Source organism: Ictalurus furcatus, chromosome 4 (assembly GCF_023375685.1).
Source record: "Ictalurus furcatus strain D&B chromosome 4, Billie_1.0, whole genome shotgun sequence".
Taxonomy (NCBI): Eukaryota; Metazoa; Chordata; class Actinopteri; order Siluriformes; family Ictaluridae; genus Ictalurus; species Ictalurus furcatus.
This window is the reverse complement of record NC_071258.1, coordinates 26,922,573-26,940,923: the sequence shown is the minus strand read 5'-3', so window position 1 is coordinate 26,940,923 and position 18,351 is coordinate 26,922,573. Positions and strand designations below refer to the sequence as shown.

The window sequence follows — 18,351 nt, the reverse complement described above, 5'->3', positions numbered from 1 at the left end:
AAAAAAAAAAAAAAACCCAAAAAAACAACAACCCAGTTTTATAGGCTTACTAGCGTTTACATAACACCTGCTACAACTAAATGTTTAATCAGGATTCACCGCTAAGGATTTGAAATGTCATCACCAGGGTGTTAAATAATATACAAATTATTTACATGTATAACAATATGTTTTTCAACTATAAACATTTGTGCACACCGTCTACAAATTTAATTGAAATCTGCTTTAATTTAAAGGCTAAATAGATTTCTTGAGGCTGAATTCCATTAAAAGCCTCAACAAATGTACACTAACATGGCAACATCATTTTATGGGTATTAACTACATAAGTTGCAGTTCAGCCTTAATATTTTTTTAAAAAATTGTGTAAAGTGGAATGGTACAAGGGTCCACATGTGATATGTATAACAAAAACAAGTAGGTGTTAATAAAAGTAGATGTACCGTTTATTATGGACAACATGCAGGATAGGTAATTAGCATTCTAAAATGTTACTATACAATAGTATAATCTTAGTATATTCAAGTATAATAATATCGTTTGCGTGTAACATCTGGCCAGCTGTTTTTTTTTTTTTAAACAAGTATAACAGCATTGACCTTTGAACTCAAACAATAACTCAATGATTAGTTCTCAAATCAAGTGGATTTTTTTCTCCTAAGACCTTTTAATAAGATGTATTAGCACTGCATTTAGCTGATCCACATGGCTGATAGAGGAAAATGTTGCCGCCTCATAGATCCCGGGTTCCTGGTTCAATCCTGAGCTCCTGTCTGCACCGCATGATCTTCCTGTGTGTGCATGGGTTTCCTCACACCTCCTAAAAAAGTCAGTAGATGGTTAGGCTATTCTAAATTGCTCCTCAATGTTGAGGAGTGTGTGTATGTTCATGGTGTTGTGATGGACTGGCATCCCATTCAGGGTGTACTACCAGTACAAGTGTGCTGGGGGAGTGGCAATAAGGCAGGAGAGGTAATCAGGTAATCAGGACCAACCTAGACTCCCTGGGACTGATTATTCAGAAGAGGATTCTGAGTAAGCTGCTGCTTATTCTGGACAATGCTTCTCACCCCCTCCATGACTATCTAACCAGTCAGTGGAGCACCTTCAGCTCCATACTGATCCAGCCATGCTGCAGCAAAGAGTTGTCCTTCATACCTGCTCCCATCGGTCTTGATAACTCATCCACCAGGTCTATGATCGTCTCTGATTATAAACACACTGACACACCTCCATAAAATTTACTCAAGCACAACACCGCCAATACACCTTTATACTTTGCATGTAATCTGCCTCCTTCAGATTGTCTACACTTATCTTTAGTGTTCTGGTTTTATTGTATTTATTAATTCACTGTCACTTTATTACCTGGAAACTTTATTTCATTTGACATTTTATTTCCACATGACACTTGATGCATCTACGTTACTTACTGAGTTACAGTTGAGTGTGTCGTATAATGTCTGTAATTATCTGCTGCTGTGACAAAACTATTTCCCTCAGGGATGAAAAGAAAAACTATCTTTCTATCCATCTATCCATCCATCTATATTGTTATTCAAAATTATGTTACAGTTGGCCCCCTGGAGATGTTAACAGTTAGTCTAGTACTGTTCATTATTCAGTCATGATGTTGATATCATCTCCATTTACAGTAGTAATCTTACACTGTTCTGAGTAAAATAAAGCATCAGGTGCATAATTTGAACAGTCTATATGTAACAAAGATACACAAATTTACAGTTGGCTGTTGAATGGAGTAGCAACATTACAATGTGAATTCAATCTGAAAAGTATCACAGATACAAACATTTATTCCAGAAGACACCATGTTACCACATGAAATACAGGAACATATCTTTCTCATAGTTTTAAGATAGGTAATAAAATAGCAATGTTAAATACATTTACAATAATTCAGCCCAAGTAAGATTAGGGGTTGCCAATGGCAACCAAAGCACAGGTTCATCAAATGGACACACGAGTTCAATGCTCTGGCATTTAGCATTGGCACTGGTGTATCCTACTTCTGTGTCATTGATAGCATACACTCCAACAGCACCATCCTCAAAGCCAATGTACACACACAACTTCTCAGAGAGTGTTAGAGCAGTAGCATTCTTACACAGGTAGAACTTGCTCACCGTCTTCCCATCTGTTACCCGTATGATAACCAAGATCTGCTTGGTATGGAGGTCACAAGAGAAATTTTGACACCTCACTGATGAGCTGCAGATATATACTGCATATCTACCCGAAATGTCCACAAGCGGTTGGCAGACTGGTCCCTCAGCATTCAAAGAGCACAGTTTACCTTGGCAAACATCCAAGATATTGATCTTGGATCCAACTACAGAAATGATGCCATAACATCCATCTGATGAGAGCATAAAGAACTGCGGTGGATACTCAAAACACTCTGAAAACTGGAACTGGTGGCAAATGGTATCTTCTGTTAGTTTCCATGAGTACAAAGCTCCCGAATTGGTAATCACAATCACATAGTCTGGATAGTCTGACAGCGTGTGGAAGACAGCAACATTTGACCAGTCAGAAGTGTAGAACCGTTTGCTAACATAACCAGACCAGAGACTGACAGCAAGGAGAGCTCCTTTATTAATGCCCAAAATGAAAGTACTTTCTGAGGTAATGACAGCATCTCTGAGATGATGGTGAATGGAACAAACCACATGTCCATTGTACAACTTCCAGACCTTTGATGGGCCTGTTTCTGAGAGTGACACTGCAAAATTACCTTTTGGAGTTATCAGTGTGCGAGCTGCTTGGCTGCCATGGATTCTGTGAATGTTCTCATGTGTACTAGTGTTCCAAACATAGATATCTCCAGAGGCAATGGTGACCATGTAAACACTGTCTGCTGAAAGAGTCAAGCTCTCTACAGGACCATGGTGAAGCATGTGCCCCACCACCTTCCCACCCAGCACTATCCACTTCCACACCATCTCAGACCCATCTGTAGTGTAAAAGTGCTCCTCATTTGGTTCCACAATGACTTTCACCACTTTCCCACTAGATTTTGGAGTGGAGGCTGCTACTGAAATAAGATCCATGTCCCAACTGACAATGCCTGTGCTTGTCACAGCTGTGAGGTAAGTATCCCTGAACTTTAGAAGTTTGAAAGCTTGGCTACTTCTAATGTCAAGGTTTAACAGACATTGCCCCGAGACCCAATTCCAGACCAAAAGAAATGGGCAGTTCTCCATCAAAGCAATGATGAAGTGTGCATCATGATCCAGAATTGCTTGCACAAATGTTTTACTCCCAGGTGCATTAAATTGCTCTTCAACAGCTAACAAATGTCCTTGAATTATTTGAATCTGTTGTCTTTTACAGATAAGAAGGTTGCTTTCTATGTGGTCTATATTTAACACCTCTTTCTTGTTGCAGCTCAACCTCTTTGTAATAAATATAGGTTTGTTAATGTCCTTCAGGTCCCAAACAAACACACTTCCTGTGCAGTCAATACATGTTATTGTCGCTTCATTCTTGTGAAGGATGAGATCACACAAAGCTGTGCCTAATGAACAAATAAAGGAGGCCAAAAGATTACCACTATGGGAGTCAAATATACTGACGGTACCCTCGTTCTGTCCACAGCAAATCATGTGACCATCACAAGAAGACATGCATGTTATGTCATAGGGACATTGGACTGGAGCAATTTCCGTTCCCTCTGCAAACACACTGACAGAATTGCTATTCTTTGAGAATATAAATGTCTTGCCACTGGACATCAATACACCCTCAATGCCCTTTAGTGGCCCTTCTGAGTGTTGGATTTGAAGTTGCTGGAGGTACAACGGAGCATCCATGTCCAATGATAGGAAGTTGCCACTGTCTGTGGAGAGAATAAATACATTTGCAGAACATCTGACATCTGTAAACTGTAGTTCAGAGGACTGGGGGATTTTGTAACCATCTGAATCAGTTCCATTCCAGACCCAAGCAGAACCATTGTTCTGAATTACTACCACATAGCCAGACTGAGATACAGCTGCTCTTGTAATTGGAGATACTTCAACTGCTGGCAGCACCCAATGAGTGGCAGGCACAGAGGGTGTGGGACATAATACCATATTCACACCAGGACTTCCCATTTTACCATCATGTCCTGCCTGGTTGACAGATTCCTTTAATTTTGGAAGAACCTTGAAGAAGGGGAAGAGCTTGACCTGCATTACCAAAGCCAAATCAGCAGAGCAGTTCTTTACCAAACAGGGTGAACTTCTCAGGACAGAAATTAGGAGTCTGAGTTCCCTGGAAAACACAATTTGAGATGTCTTCTCTAGCCAGAATACCAACTCATCTACTAACATTGCACAGAACATTGCATTAAGGAACTCTTGTGACATCAACACTCTAACAAGCTCCTCAATAGTTCCACTCCCCAGTAATTGGAAAGGCAGTTCCTGCAATTTCCTTAGATTGGGATGTGCACACTCAGATGAACCAGATCTAGTCACAATGGACCTGAAGGGCTGAAATGTCCAAGGTTGACCGGGAACTTGCCTGTCAGCATAAATCTTCATTGGCATGGCATTTTGGCTAGTACTTGTAGCGATGAGCAATGGCTTAGCTGTGCCATATGCCCACCGGCCACTAAAATAGTTTGCTATCAAAGAGTGTATTTTCTGTTGATTGTCTAAGCCCAGGTACCTCTTATGGATGACTAAGACAAAGTGTCTGCTGACCCAGAACAGAGTTTGTGTGCCTAATATATTTTGGGATTTCAGAAACCCCCTTAGGTCTAACAGTAACCTCTCTACCACAACCTCGGGAACTCTTAACTTATATGGTGCATAGTCATCTGCTGGGAGGAATGGTAGTAGAACCTCATCATCACAAGACAGAATATCAGTCAGTTCAGCCTCTGTCAAACCAAACCTGGACAAGGTAAGATATTCTAGACTTCTGGCAACTATTACTTTTCCATGCTTTTCCTCGAGCTGGTCTAAAAACAGGCCAATATTCGCGTGAACCCCTGGGACCAATGTGTCAGGTGTGATCTCTAAATCTGAACGCCAGTAACACACCTGTCTGTAGAGAAGCTCCACATACAATGGGAGATCACATTTTTTAAAAGCTTGATTTACATACATCTGCTGGCCAGATGTTATCTTTCTGTTACATGCCAAAAGGAGGGTTGTCAGCATCTGGTTGCAGCTCTTGCTATTTACTGGTTGTAGGTCAATAAACAGTGAGGATTCCTGGTAATATGTCTTTATGGCAGAGAGAAAGCCAGACTTTGTTGGTGTAGATGAGATTAGGAGCTTAACATTACAAGGTAAATTCTTGGGAAGCCAGGTTAGGTCCAGTGGTGTATGTGTATCAGGCATTTGATCCAGCCCATCTATAATGAGGATTAGAAGATTTGGTGAATTTGTGTTTAGGAGGTTGTTGAAAGTTTCTTTCAATTGAGAAATGTCTTTGAGACACGTGTTGTACTGCTGACTGTGGCATAAAGCAATTTGCTGGCATATGCTGCTGAGAATTTGTTTAAAAGAACTATTAAAATCTACAAAGTGTGCAATAACTACGGGGTTCTGGTCCTTCATCCATGTTTGAATCTGAAAGAGAAAGTTATGCTATTAGTTACACTGTATGCTGTATGTATGCACAGCTTACATAAGAAAAATCTACATAATTAAAATCCATATAACTGAAAAAAAAATACCTGACTTGCACAGTGGGCCAAAAGTACACTTTTGCCTGTACATGGCCCACCAGTTAGAATAAGTGGATATTGTGCGTCTTGCTCCAAGTAAGCTCTTATTTGGCTGACTTCTGCACGCTCAATTCTGTATAGAGTGGAAAGGATGTGACACAGGTTTCTCTGCTGGGAGAATGAATCATGGAGTTGATCTCTCTCCTTGACAATAGATTGGTCTATAAGACCTACAAGATCTGAATGAAGCTGGTGGCTCAGTTCTTCAGCATAGCTCTGTTTATCATCACACTCACTGTTGTTGTTAGTGCTGGTGTATATCAGGGCCTGGTGGGTCCTAACCAGGTCTGGTAGGAAATTATCACAGAGCTGTGACAGTCGGAACACTTGAGCTTGGTGCTCTGAATATGGTTCATTTCCTTTCTTCCTCTGGCCAGCCCTTTTACCAGTTTTATAAACATAACAAAGACACCTTTTGATATCAGCACCAGATTGGCCATCCAGTGCAAAGCGGAGGTCGTTCTCAAGCCCTGAAAGTATGATAAGCAAATTAAGTTGTCTTTGCACTCCAAAATACAAAATACTACCTAGGAAAACAAAAATGCTGTGGGCACATACTTACCTGACCTAAAATATTTCTGAGCATTTTCTTGGTCAATACTGCCCTCTAAAAGACTCTGGGTAATAACATCATTTAAAGTCTTCCTCCCTTTTACAAGTAGATCATTCCAAACATTCTTGTCAATTTTCTGCCCTGGCTAGAGACATTAAAATGGCAAGAAATTAAAATGGCAAGGAATTAATTGGGGTCATTAATTAATTTAAGAACTATCTGTCTTCCATTCAAAATACCCATTATGACTTTTACCTGGGAATTATATTGATCATGCTCATGTTGACTGAGAAGGCAGAATGATGGGGGTATGGTGTTGTCATCCCTTCTGTAGCATTTTTCTAGGACTCCAGAGCTGAATCCCATCTCCTGGCAAACTCGCAGCAATGTGAGATACTCAGAAAGCTCCACCTGTTCTGGTAAACATGCAGCTCCATACTGCGACCCCACTAGGCTCTGATAATCACATGCAGAGTAACTGATTTGTAAGTGAGAATGTATTAGGTTTGTGTGATACCCCTCTTGAGTGTTGGATTAAACATCCAACAATGTCAGAGTAAAAAATAGCTAAAATAAGTTAATAAATCCTAATCATAGCTTTCTGAGAATTGAAAGGACATAATCCTAATTGGGATCGTCCAGCCCCATATGTACCAACCTACCAAATTACAGATTTATCAGGGTAGGCTATACATGCAATGATGTTATGCATGAATTACTGGAACTTCCATGATTTTGTTTTTGTTTTTTTTAATTAAAAAGAGGTATACTGTATGGTCAAAATTATGTGTATACCTGGCAATCACACCAATATGTGGGCCTTCCGCAAACTGTTGCCACAAAATTAGAAGCACACAATTGTCTAGAATGTCTCTGTATACTCCAGAATCAAGACTTCCCTTCACTGGAACTAAGAGGCCCTAACCTACTCTAGAATGACAATGCACCTGTGTGCAAAGCGAGGTCCATGAAAACAGTTTGCCAAGGTTGATGTAGGAGAACTTGAGTGGTCTTCTCATTTGACATCAAATCCCAACTTCACTAATGCTCTTGTGGCTGAATGAGCACAAATCCCCATAGCCAAATTCCAAAATATAGTGAAAAGCCCTCCCAGAAGAGTGGAGGCTGTTATAACAGCAAAGGGGGACCAACTCTGTATTAATGCCCATGGTTGTGGAATGGGCACATATAGGTATGATCAGGTATCCACATACTTTAGGCAATATAGTGCATTTGGGATGCACAAGTGACATCAGCCTTGTGATTAGTAAGTATAAAACTTACACAAAATTTATCTTAGATTAGGACTAATATGAAAAGTCCTAAAAATTCTGGCAGAGGATATGTTGAAACTGGAAATCACCAATTATCAGCAATTATTCATAAACTGTTCTGCATATTGTGCCAACAAGACGAACTTTAACTTTAATTAAAAAAAGCAGTCACATACTTTGTCACCTAAAGAGGTTATACTCAAGATGAATGAATAAATAAATATCCAAGTTTGTGCACATCAGTTGTCATGAAATCTGCAAACTATCTGCTAGTTTCACACACGTTTGTCTTCTGTGAATCACTACCTTTCAGATGGTATAGCTGGTAGACAATCTTACATTATAGAGATCATACATTTTCTAACTTCTTACTTTACTTGACTAAATCGATGAATAAAGACTAAGCTATTTTAAGCCTAAATAATTGCCTTAATGTTGTGTTATTTTCTAAAAATAAAATGCTGCAACATCCAAGATGTTGCATTACCAGCACTTACCAGCTGGCTAAATTGGTCTACTACAATAGCTTGACTAGATCAACCTGTACATTGGTAGCTGGTAGCACAGTTTACAAAACGTTTGTAAGTTCTTTAAACATTCATAACAATTTGCAAGTTCTTTAAATGACTTTTGCAGCATACCATGTGAATGTGCATGCACAAATTGATATGAATTGATTTCACTTTTATACTGAGTTGGAAATGACAAATAAGTGCACATTACCACAAAGAAAGGGCCCAGCGAATTCTGCCGACAGTCCTCGATTAACTGCAATCGCACCTGCTGCGTTGGCCACTTATCTGGGTTTGGCTCTTCATAAGGGTCAATAACCTGCACAGAATAGACCATCGATATTGCTCAGCCTGACTCGGAGTGAAGCCTGAATCGGAGTTTAATCTTCTCTAATGCTGACAATTTATCATATGATCCTTTCTTTGCTTCTCTTTATTTGTTTGCATTTAGCAACATACTGTACGGTGCTTAAACAATAACAATGTAGCATCACCCGGAATCGGTTTGACTTTAATAATTAAAAAGCATGGATGATTGGACAGAATTGTACTTTGTTCTCATTAAAAAACAAAACAAAATGCTTCCAAGGAAAAATATAGTCAACTATATTTATTTAGTCATGCTTTTAGCTATACACAGTTACTCCTCTCATGGCCACTGACACAAGTACTTTGTCAAGAATTAAAACAAGCCACAAGAAAGTCAGTTTAAATCATAAAAAAAAAAAAGAAGTGTAAAATAAAATGTACTTGCCCTGAAGTCTACGCCATGTGTACGTCTGCAGTGGTCCCTTATTTTAGGGAACACATGCTCTCTCAGCACCTTCCTCTCCGTTACAGAGTCTGGAACACACAGTTAACATCTGAAAGAGTCTTGATAATGTATGTCTATAGACCAAACATAAATAATATAGTATATGCAACATAAAAATCCGTTCTTTTTGGTACCATAGAGCAAAAATATGTAGCACACTATAGTGCGTAGTCCACACTTCAGATTTGAACAGTATTTTTCTTCTTAATGACATTGTAACAAAACCAGAAAGATCATTCTTGACAACCAAAATGAGAAAGTGCACCTACCATCAGGGTTAGAACACAAGTATATTTTCACACAAGCCATTCTACATCCGTCGAAGCGTTGTTCCAGGAAGCCAGAAAAAGATGGTAAAAACGGAACAGACAGATAGATCACTCATGTTTTCATGTTACAGCCTGGGCTGAAAATATGGACTGAGTAAGAGAAGGTGGAAAGGAGCTGCTGCTGAAGCCCCTCCTTCAATTCCTGGGAAAATTTTTGTCCTGATATAACATGGAAATGAATGGACTTGTAATGTAATTTTCTGGGCTGGCAGAAAAGCAAACAGTTTTCCCAAATATATTTAATAAAATATATTCATCCGTGGTGTAATGTAATGCAATGTCACAGCACTATCTGCATCTCTTTAGTTCTTCAAATATTTGTATCTGGTGGCTTGCACCTCTGGGGTTGGGGGTTTGAATCCCGCCTCTGCCCTGTGTGCGCGGAGCCCAGGGTTAGGGAAATTTAAAATAATGTATTGTAGGAACTTTTAGAAAATGATTTCACAATTCTTAAATATAGAAAAAGTTATGGTTTTAAACATCTTAGAATTTCGAATGTTAACTGGTTTCATATCTGACTGCTTCAGAAGCACTTCGCGTGCACAGTCGCTGAAGGATTTTCGTCTTAAATACTTATTATTGTACAGCACTGCAGTTTTCAAAACTTCTACATTTATTACTGAATTTTATGCCTTCTACATTTATTTACTTTCTATAACTAAAATAAATGATATGTTCCTTACACTCGACAACACTTGGGGACCAATAAGACTTTATGGCATATATGTATTATAGTGAAGATAATAATACACAAACCTCCAAGAAACCAAAGATCATTTTCTCATTTTTTTATTTAACATTTGTACACAATAAATACAAATTACTTTACAGCTAATAATATGCAGAAAGAAATGTCTTGACCTGTTCTCTGATGTTATCACACCATCTTTTTCTAGCAGTGTCTTTCACATAAAATAAAACAAAAGGCATTTAAAAAATATAATGAAATGAATGTGGATGAAGTCTTTGTAGAAAGCAGAAACTGTTGAAAAGAAACTGGGAAAGTTTATTAAAAAAAAAGAAAGAAAAAAAAGTCAATCTTTGAGAGGAGCTTTCTGATGGTATGGGCCATAAACTTCAAAACAAGTTTGATAACATTCAAAAGATCTCAATGAGATCAACAAGAAAACAAGCTGCAACAAAAAGACATGACATAAGGGCAGATACGCCAATTTTGTCCATTCTATTGAAAGAAAATCCAAAACATACGCTTATACCCCCACCCCCCCACCCCCAAATTCTTTACAAGCACCATTCTTAAGGTGAAATTATTTACTTTATTAAGGTGACATTATTTACTGTTATTAACACTAGTAATGCTAATCTCTACAAAATGGCTGATTTCTTACTCCTGGAGGAAGAGAATAAATAACAGGGCTGTATTCTTTATCAAATGAAACCACTGGAATATAAAACACTGAATTCAAAACAAAACAAAAACAAAACAAAAACCCATATACACATTTAGGCATCTATGATACACAAGGGACCTTTGATGGGATGCGGACATAAAAGTCAAAGATACAAAGCCACAAAGCCACAAAGCTTTGGAAAAGTGCTGAGATACACGCTATACCGTTGAATGCAGGCATGTGCTGATACCTTGGGCGAATGAAAAAAAAAGAGTATTGTGCCATATCCCAAAGCGCTGCAGAAATTCTATTTGAAGGACAAATCTAACATGTGATTTCGAACAGAATGTTTCTGAGTACATGCCTGGTCCTCAAAATTTGTTATATGATTGCACTCAAAAAGGTAAGGCTTTTTCAGACATCCTGTCAAGTTAGCCAGCTAGCATTAGCTGGAAATATTTGGAAAGTCTATGAACTTCACATTCCTTGCAGAAATCCTGTCAGGTTAGCTCATAGCCAGCTAACTAGTGCTACACACGAGTATTGTGAATATTTATGGATATGAATTCAAAATCCTCTAAGAACTCCTGTCAGGTTAGCATGTGTTTAGCCAGCTAACTAGCATTAGCTCTGATTATTGTGAACTTTCATAGATATGACTTCAAAATCCTCACAGAAATTTTGTCAGGTTAGCCCATGTAAGCTGGCTGGCTAACAATTTTTTTTTGAAAGTACATACTAATACCAATTACTTCTTTTCTTCCTACTCGAAGATTTCCCATACATGGATTTAAAGAGATGCCTTCTATGGTTTGCAATGCTATTAAAAATGCCTTTTCCCATGTGAGAGTGTGAAAAACATAGTGGACAGAATCCTATTTGGATTATGTAGTATATATGCAGTAAGTGAGGTCAGGTAAATTTTATTGTATAAAAAGATAAATTCAGCACATGGCTAGGTAAAAATATGGTGAAAAATACATGAAATATGGGCTGATAATAATAATAATAATAATAATAATAATAATAATAACAATAACAATAACAACAGGTGTTCAGTACTTCTGAATGAAATGGGAATTGACCTTCTGATCTTGTTGATGAATTATGATTTTTCTAGCTGAACAACACTGTTCAACGTATGAAACAGAAAAAGACAATAGAAAAAAAATAGCTGCCCCTTATACAAAGGAAAAGCACTTAGGACGCTAATTACTATGAAACGGCCGGGACCCATCTGCCAACACGCTCCATTAGACTGAGCCTATGCTATTGTGATGCAAGAGCAAGATAAGAATTAGGAAGAAAAATTAAGCGCTTTAAATAATGCTCGCATATTGATTGGCATTTGCAAACATGTTAGACCGCATGATAAAATAACGGCTTAACGGCTCGCTCCCAGGGACAACGCACGCCAAAAAACCTCCATTCTCTGTCTTCCTTTTGACTACTAAATATTAGTTAATACGTACAAACGGCAGTCTTCTTAAGGACAAGCTGAGAGAAGGCTAATATTGATGTAATTAGTACTGTAGTCAGATTAACACGATGTGGAGGAGTAATGTGTTTGGCTGGAGGAGCGGTGGGAGGAAAAAGAAAATGGAGGATCCAGCCCTCATTCTCTTGAACTCCCTCTCACCCTTCCTACCTCGCCATGTGACCCTTTTATACACAGTTGCCTTTGTCCTCAACTTTATATTTCAAAAAGCATCCACTCAGTTACAATATATGAAGAAATGTTGCACATATTCTGAACATTCCTATGACAACAGTAATGTACTGTACTAATACAACATTAAATACGTATGGTAGGACTACACGTGGCTGAAGACGGGGCAAACTTAATCACCCACACCCACTGTACACCAAATATGCCGCCATGAATCCCTCAATCACCTCCTGATATTGCATTTTCTGCTATTGATGAGCCTGTTGGATAGGTATATGTGCAAGTTAACCAACCAGGCTTTATTACTCTTTATATTTTCTGCCATCTTGAATTTGTAGAGCACAACCTTGTAAATGGTAATGCCACAATATTTTGGCTCTACAAATACAAATACAAATACAAGGATTGTTTTGGCATGATGAGGGTTAAAAGGCACCAAACAGTCCATGACGCCATAAGAGGTTTTTTTCTTCTTCTTCCAGGATTAGTAGGGAGGAGTCTTTGAAATGCAGTCCACCTCGTTCAGAGTGCTGGAAGGGTGGGATTACAGATAGTCCCACCCCTCTGAAGCCAGTAGGAGGAGTTTGAGGTCAAACGTGGATGAGTCCTCTAAAGAAAAGAGCAGCGCTGCTACACTAGCGTGATCTCCACTTCCTCGGTTTTGTCCACTTGTCTGCGAGGGTGTTGTTTTGGAGGAGGCGGAGCTGCACGGACCTGGGGGGCGGGGCAACAAAACAATCGGCGCTCATTCTACAGTCTGATTATAATAATAATAATAATAATAATAATAATTATAATAATGCATTTTATTTATAAGGACTTTTCAATAATGTAAAGATGCTTACGCATTTTATTACTAAAGCACGGCCCTTGAGCAAGGCCCTTAACCCTCAACTGCTCAAATGTGTAAATGAGATGAATGCAAGTCGCTCTGGATAAGGCATCTGCCAAATGCCATGAATGTAAATGTATGATATTTCTTCATACCCTTTTCTGTTACTAAACATTTATAACCAAATAACAAACTGGCCATTTTCTTTTCTTTTCCAAGTCAGTGAGAGTGTCATCTCATTTTGATATAATTTTTGTGTGTACCCAAATTTCCTTTCTCTTACATTAGCAATTGAAGTAACATCTAAAATGTTTTGCACATATCCTGCACAAGGCATCATGGGACCTAGGAATATTGTGGATAGGTTGTGTGTCATCTTCAAAAACCAGTAGTGTATGATGAGTATTTGGTAACTTCACTCGGGTCACTTTTTGGATGCTACACATTTCAGTGCATTGTGGGATTTCAAAAGAGCAGTGCATATTCTGTTGAATGCTTGACATTCAAGCATGACAAGTAAATGCCGTGACACACTCCGAACATAGAGCACTATATAGTAAATGAGGTATGGGTTTGGACAAAGAAAAAAAAAAGCTTCACTTATTGCTATTAGGCTCTAACGCAAATAACTAGTGTAGTTTCGCTCCATATGTAGAATTTTAAACACAGAACTTCGCTAAAAATGTGGGAAAAGTGTTACAAAAGGGTTACATACAGGTCGCAGTTTTCCCGGGCCGGAACCATCAGGTGTGAATCTCAGTGGCTGGGGAAAGCCTGGGCTTTCTGGACTCAGACCAGAACTGTGATCTTCACGAAGACCAAAAAAAAGCAAAAGTTTAGAAATCTATCCAGTGCAATACTGCTCTTGAAAAGCAAGGCAGCAAGTGAAGTACACTGGACTAAGTTTTGGAAGGGTCCCTTACTGTGTGGTAGGGCTTTATGCAGCCCAGGTTGCTTGTGCTCTCCGTTGACGGACGGTGAGCGGGGCATGTTGGGGGCGGGGCTACAGTCCAGGTTGCAGGGGGGCTGATCGTAGAGGGGTAAAGGAGGCAAAGACGACTGCAGTTTCACACACGATGACACCTGTGGAATAGACCAGGAAACATGTTAACCCTTCAGAAGGTATTGTTATTTATACACCACGCAGCAGAAGAACGTCCCCATTCATGTAATGAAATTTTCTCAAAAGAAAACCGATGTGGTGCCGTTTCTTTAGATGCTTGAGAATGAAAAAAATATCGAACCCCTAATAAGTCATGTGACTATGGCATTTTAATAATATAGAATTATATAAATGGTATTTCTGATGTTATTGATGAGGTTGTATTACCAATGACAAATTGTAGTACAGATTACAAAGTACTGTATTTCACGTTTAAACGCTTGTACATATTCTACTGTAATCTAGAAGCAATGTAATTACATGGAACATCATTTTAAATGGATTCATACATAAGAGCTTAATTAATTTCACTAACAGTTTGGTTTAGATTTGAAGAAAGGGGAAAAAAAAAAATTAAATGTTATGAATGTACCATGATGACCTTGGTTGTTGTGCTCGCCATAATGTTCTTTACAAAATAATTAATTATAGGAGTCATGAGTCACACTAACCTACTGAACATACTGAAATAAATCCTGACATGAATATAGACCCAATGCGAATATAACATAACAATCTGTTTGGAAAAATTGCTTCCTTATACCTCTCTCATTTATTATATTTTTATTTACTTTGTTTCGTAACTACAGTAAGTATGTGATCGGAGACACAGCTAAAGTACTGCATATGGCAGTATATCAATAAGTTATCATCATGACACATCATGTCATTCCCTTGACTAAATCACATGTCAGTAAATGGGTGTAAAAATTTAAATAGTGAGATTGAGTCTGTGGCAGATTATCTGTCTGTGTATTTATAGTTGTTAAGCAGACTGACTGGTCTATTACAAGGTCAAGGAGATTCCGACACATTTTATTCACTTAGCCACCCTTAATTCACTGGCTTCTTATTGAGATCAGATTCTAATCAGAGGAGTACTGATGACGGAGGAAGTAGCTGTCGTCTCGTTTCAGACGTGGGTTTTTAAAAACAGTCCCAGCACGATGATAATTGCAGGAAGGAAGTGGGCACGCCTGTTCTAATAAGCCCCCAGACATGTAGGGCATCGGAGGCAGACAGGAAAAAGGCATGCCCGGTTTATCTGGAGCAAGTATGACCAGTGCTGGACAGGGTGTGTGTGTGTGTGTGTGTGTGTGTTTGTGTGTGTGTGTGTGTGTGTGTCTGGGCAGTGTGCAAGAAAGGCAGAGAATTGGGAAAGCCATCTTATAAAATGGAAAATTAAAAATGCAAACACTACGAATAAGTGTATGATGTACGTATGTACGTAACATGTATAGTTCTGTCGAACAGTCAGTCAGTGAGAGTAACACATTCGCTATATCATTTAAGCTTCAATTAAAAGTGTGTGCTCACAGTAACGCACTGACGCATAGCTATCCTACCTGAGCATCCAAAGCCCAGTGCGTGTCTCCATTTTCTGCAGTCAGATCCTCCACCAGGACGGATGGAAAGACTCCCACTCGTCCGTTAAACTCGCCTTCCCAGAACCCATCGTCCTCCTGATTGTCTTTATTAAGGATCCGGATGACGGCGCCCTCTGGGAAGGACAGCTCATCGTCTGTCTGGCCCTCGTAGTCATATATGGCCTTCGCAAAACTCACTAAGAGAGAGTGAGACAGAGGGAAAGATGAATAAAAAGGCATTGGGTGTGCCAATATACCCACATGATGGTATGCCATGATGAGGAAATCTGAATAATGTGATTAATGACATGCTACACCACTATAGATAATAAAGTTACAAAAATAAAAGTTTCCAAGAGTAGTGTGGCGCTTTAAATGTGGTGCAACATTTTAAAAACCACAAAGGCCACCCCTTTACGCGATGTTCACACAAATCTAAACGATTGGCTCGAATGAATCTTTGTTCAATCTTATGGCACGTGTGCTCTTGATGTTTCTTCTGTTCCCTGCATACAATGTTACCTACCTGCAATTAATTCCCATTTACTGGTTGACATGCAAAAATGAAAGACACACCTTGAACCGTGCTTAACTAGTATGGCAATCATGTAAACCTAACAAGCATTTTTCACACCGATTAACTAACTATTAATTAACTACTAAACCTTAGATGCTATCTATCCATCTATCTCTCTCGCTTTCTCTCTCTCTCTCTCTCTCTGATTGGAATGCTGGACAGTGCACACCCACAAGCGATAACAGTAGCAGTCACAAAACACCCTTAAAAGACAAACTACACAAGTGACTTATCACTTGCTAGCATGAAGATAAAAAGAAATAAAAATGCTATTTCTGCATTATTTTGCTAACCAAATAACTGAAATGTTGTCAGTAATGCCATAAATTTACCACATCGCTCTAGCCCTAGTACATATGTTTATACCATGTCCATAGAAAAAACTCATTTAGATTTTTCCTCCATTTTTCTCCAAGTTTGTTCATTGGCAATTCCTACTCACTGCTTATACAACAATAAATGCCAGCATATTTACACTTTCTTTGCTTTTGCAATTAAAATTTAAATGAGACAAAAAGGAATTATAGGATACAATAAATGGAAATGTTTGTGTGTGGTATGGAAACTTACTACTGGCGTCACCGTTGATGCTGCCCGAGGCCAGCTCAGGGTCAGTGGAGTTGCTTGATGTGTGTGAGCGCGAGTCCAAGGCAGTGAGCGATTGGAGCATGCTCAGTATGCTGTTAGAGGAGGGGAACTGCAGGTACTTCTCAGGTACGTAGCCCACATGACCCGCCTTATTCCGTGCCTGCACACAACACAGACATGCACATACTGACCCCAAATTCTCAAACTGTAGACAGTGGTGTGGAATTCTTGACTATGATTGGTCAGAAGGTGTGGATTAATATTCAATCACAGCAGTTCTGAAAGTAGTGTCTAGAATAATTCACATCACAGGTTCACATTAATGGTATCATTCTGATTTTCTGGTTATCGTTTCTATAGCAACAGCAAATTTACAGGGACTCGTACGGCGAAAGCTTTACATAATATAATATAAGACTAATAGTAAGTAGATTAAAAATGTAACAAAAGAATGTGCAATCAATATGAGAAGTTGCTTTAAAGGTGCTATATAAAATAAAGTTTATTATTATTATTATTACTATTAATATGGTGACGCTTTCTGTAAATGGATGTAAATTTTATGGAAGGAGTCTCCAGTGTCAGCACTTTATAATAGACAGAGGTAAAATCAGGGTGGTCAGTGAAACTCACAAAACCTTGTTGTTGAGTATTGTCCTATAATCATCATGCAGTGTTGTATTTTAGTCCCAACTTAATTCATTTATTCCCACAGGGAGCAGCTTGTTGCTGGTAGATACCATCAACATCAACACAGAATTATTTATTTATTTATTTAAAAAACAAACAAAAAAGGGGGGGGGGGGAAAGGAAAAATTATGACCAAAAAAAGGCATGGAGTGGAGTGAATGGAGTGTGCTATGGTGCAGCTTTAAATGTTAAGAGTGTTTACTTTGACCCAGTCTTCCATGTCTCCATCCTCTATGACCTCCAGCACCTCGTGCTCATCAATGGTTAGCTCGTCTGGCTGAGACGCCTGAAAGAGAGAGCGAGAGCGAGAGAGAGAGAGAGAGAGTGTTATGCAGAGCTAAGCGTGTGAACATACCAAAGCATAACATTGGAAAAACCTCTATAGAACAAACAGACGTTCTGTGTGTTTTAATACCACTTTAAACAAATCCTTGTTGGTCCGCGCCTTGTGACTCTGAAATGCACACCTGCATCTGCGTCACACCCACAAGTGGCTTCTTATAGCACACCAGGAGCAGATTTTTCAGAATATACTTTCTTTTGCCAATAAGCATAATTTTGTTAAAAGCATCTAGCAGCATAAAGCAATGACGTAACATCTGCCGTCGTGTACAGGCGGAAAACCAAACTTTTAAAGACAAACAACAAAAAAAGGTATTTAATTGCCGCTGTGTACACTTACATACAGCTTTACCAATATTTTTCCTGTTCTGAAAGAGAAATTGTTTCAGATGACAATGTCTGCTCATACAATCTACAGAGACTTGATCACATAGACCTCCAATGGGTCTTCCTTCATTTAAGCTGTAATGACTCTTAAGACTTTAACTAGGATTGAGCCAAGGAAGAAATGGAGAGGAAAGTTGACAAGGGTGTTAAAAACCGC

The 18,351-nt window shown here is 38.9% G+C and overlaps 2 protein-coding genes across 5 annotated transcripts in view; both read right to left on the bottom strand.

The window, feature by feature from the left end:
• Window positions 1-881: 881 nt before the first annotated feature.
• Window positions 882-9,898, bottom strand: LOC128606907 (NACHT and WD repeat domain-containing protein 2-like). Of its 3 annotated transcripts, none has more exons than XM_053623454.1 (7): window positions 9,169-9,898; window positions 8,840-8,928; window positions 8,297-8,404; window positions 6,555-6,755; window positions 6,309-6,444; window positions 5,696-6,216; window positions 882-5,588 (listed from the first exon to the last, which is right to left on the bottom strand). In XM_053623454.1, the coding sequence occupies exons 1-7, from the start codon at window positions 9,206-9,208 to the stop codon at window positions 1,908-1,910; spliced, it is 4,776 nt and encodes a 1,591-aa protein (XP_053479429.1). In that variant the 5' UTR covers window positions 9,209-9,898; the 3' UTR covers window positions 882-1,907. The 3 variants fall into 3 exon arrangements, with proteins under 3 accessions (XP_053479429.1, XP_053479430.1, XP_053479431.1); XM_053623456.1 differs by lacking the exon at window positions 882-5,588 and having other exon boundaries at window positions 5,727-5,857; window positions 5,983-6,216; XM_053623455.1 differs by lacking the exon at window positions 882-5,588 and having other exon boundaries at window positions 5,596-6,216.
• Window positions 9,899-10,000: 102 nt separating this feature from the next.
• LOC128606908 (F-BAR and double SH3 domains protein 2-like) overlaps window positions 10,001-18,351 on the bottom strand; it is a 114,876-nt gene continuing 106,525 nt past the window's right edge. For both annotated transcript variants that reach the window (XM_053623457.1, XM_053623458.1), the window contains 6 exons: window positions 17,668-17,751; window positions 16,758-16,935; window positions 15,590-15,807; window positions 14,005-14,164; window positions 13,797-13,888; window positions 10,001-12,963 (listed from right to left, as the gene is read on the bottom strand). In XM_053623457.1, the coding sequence (XP_053479432.1) occupies window positions 12,880-12,963; window positions 13,797-13,888; window positions 14,005-14,164; window positions 15,590-15,807; window positions 16,758-16,935; window positions 17,668-17,751 (816 nt within the window). In that variant the 3' untranslated portion in view covers window positions 10,001-12,879. The remainder of the gene's footprint in view (window positions 12,964-13,796; window positions 13,889-14,004; window positions 14,165-15,589; window positions 15,808-16,757; window positions 16,936-17,667; window positions 17,752-18,351) is intronic.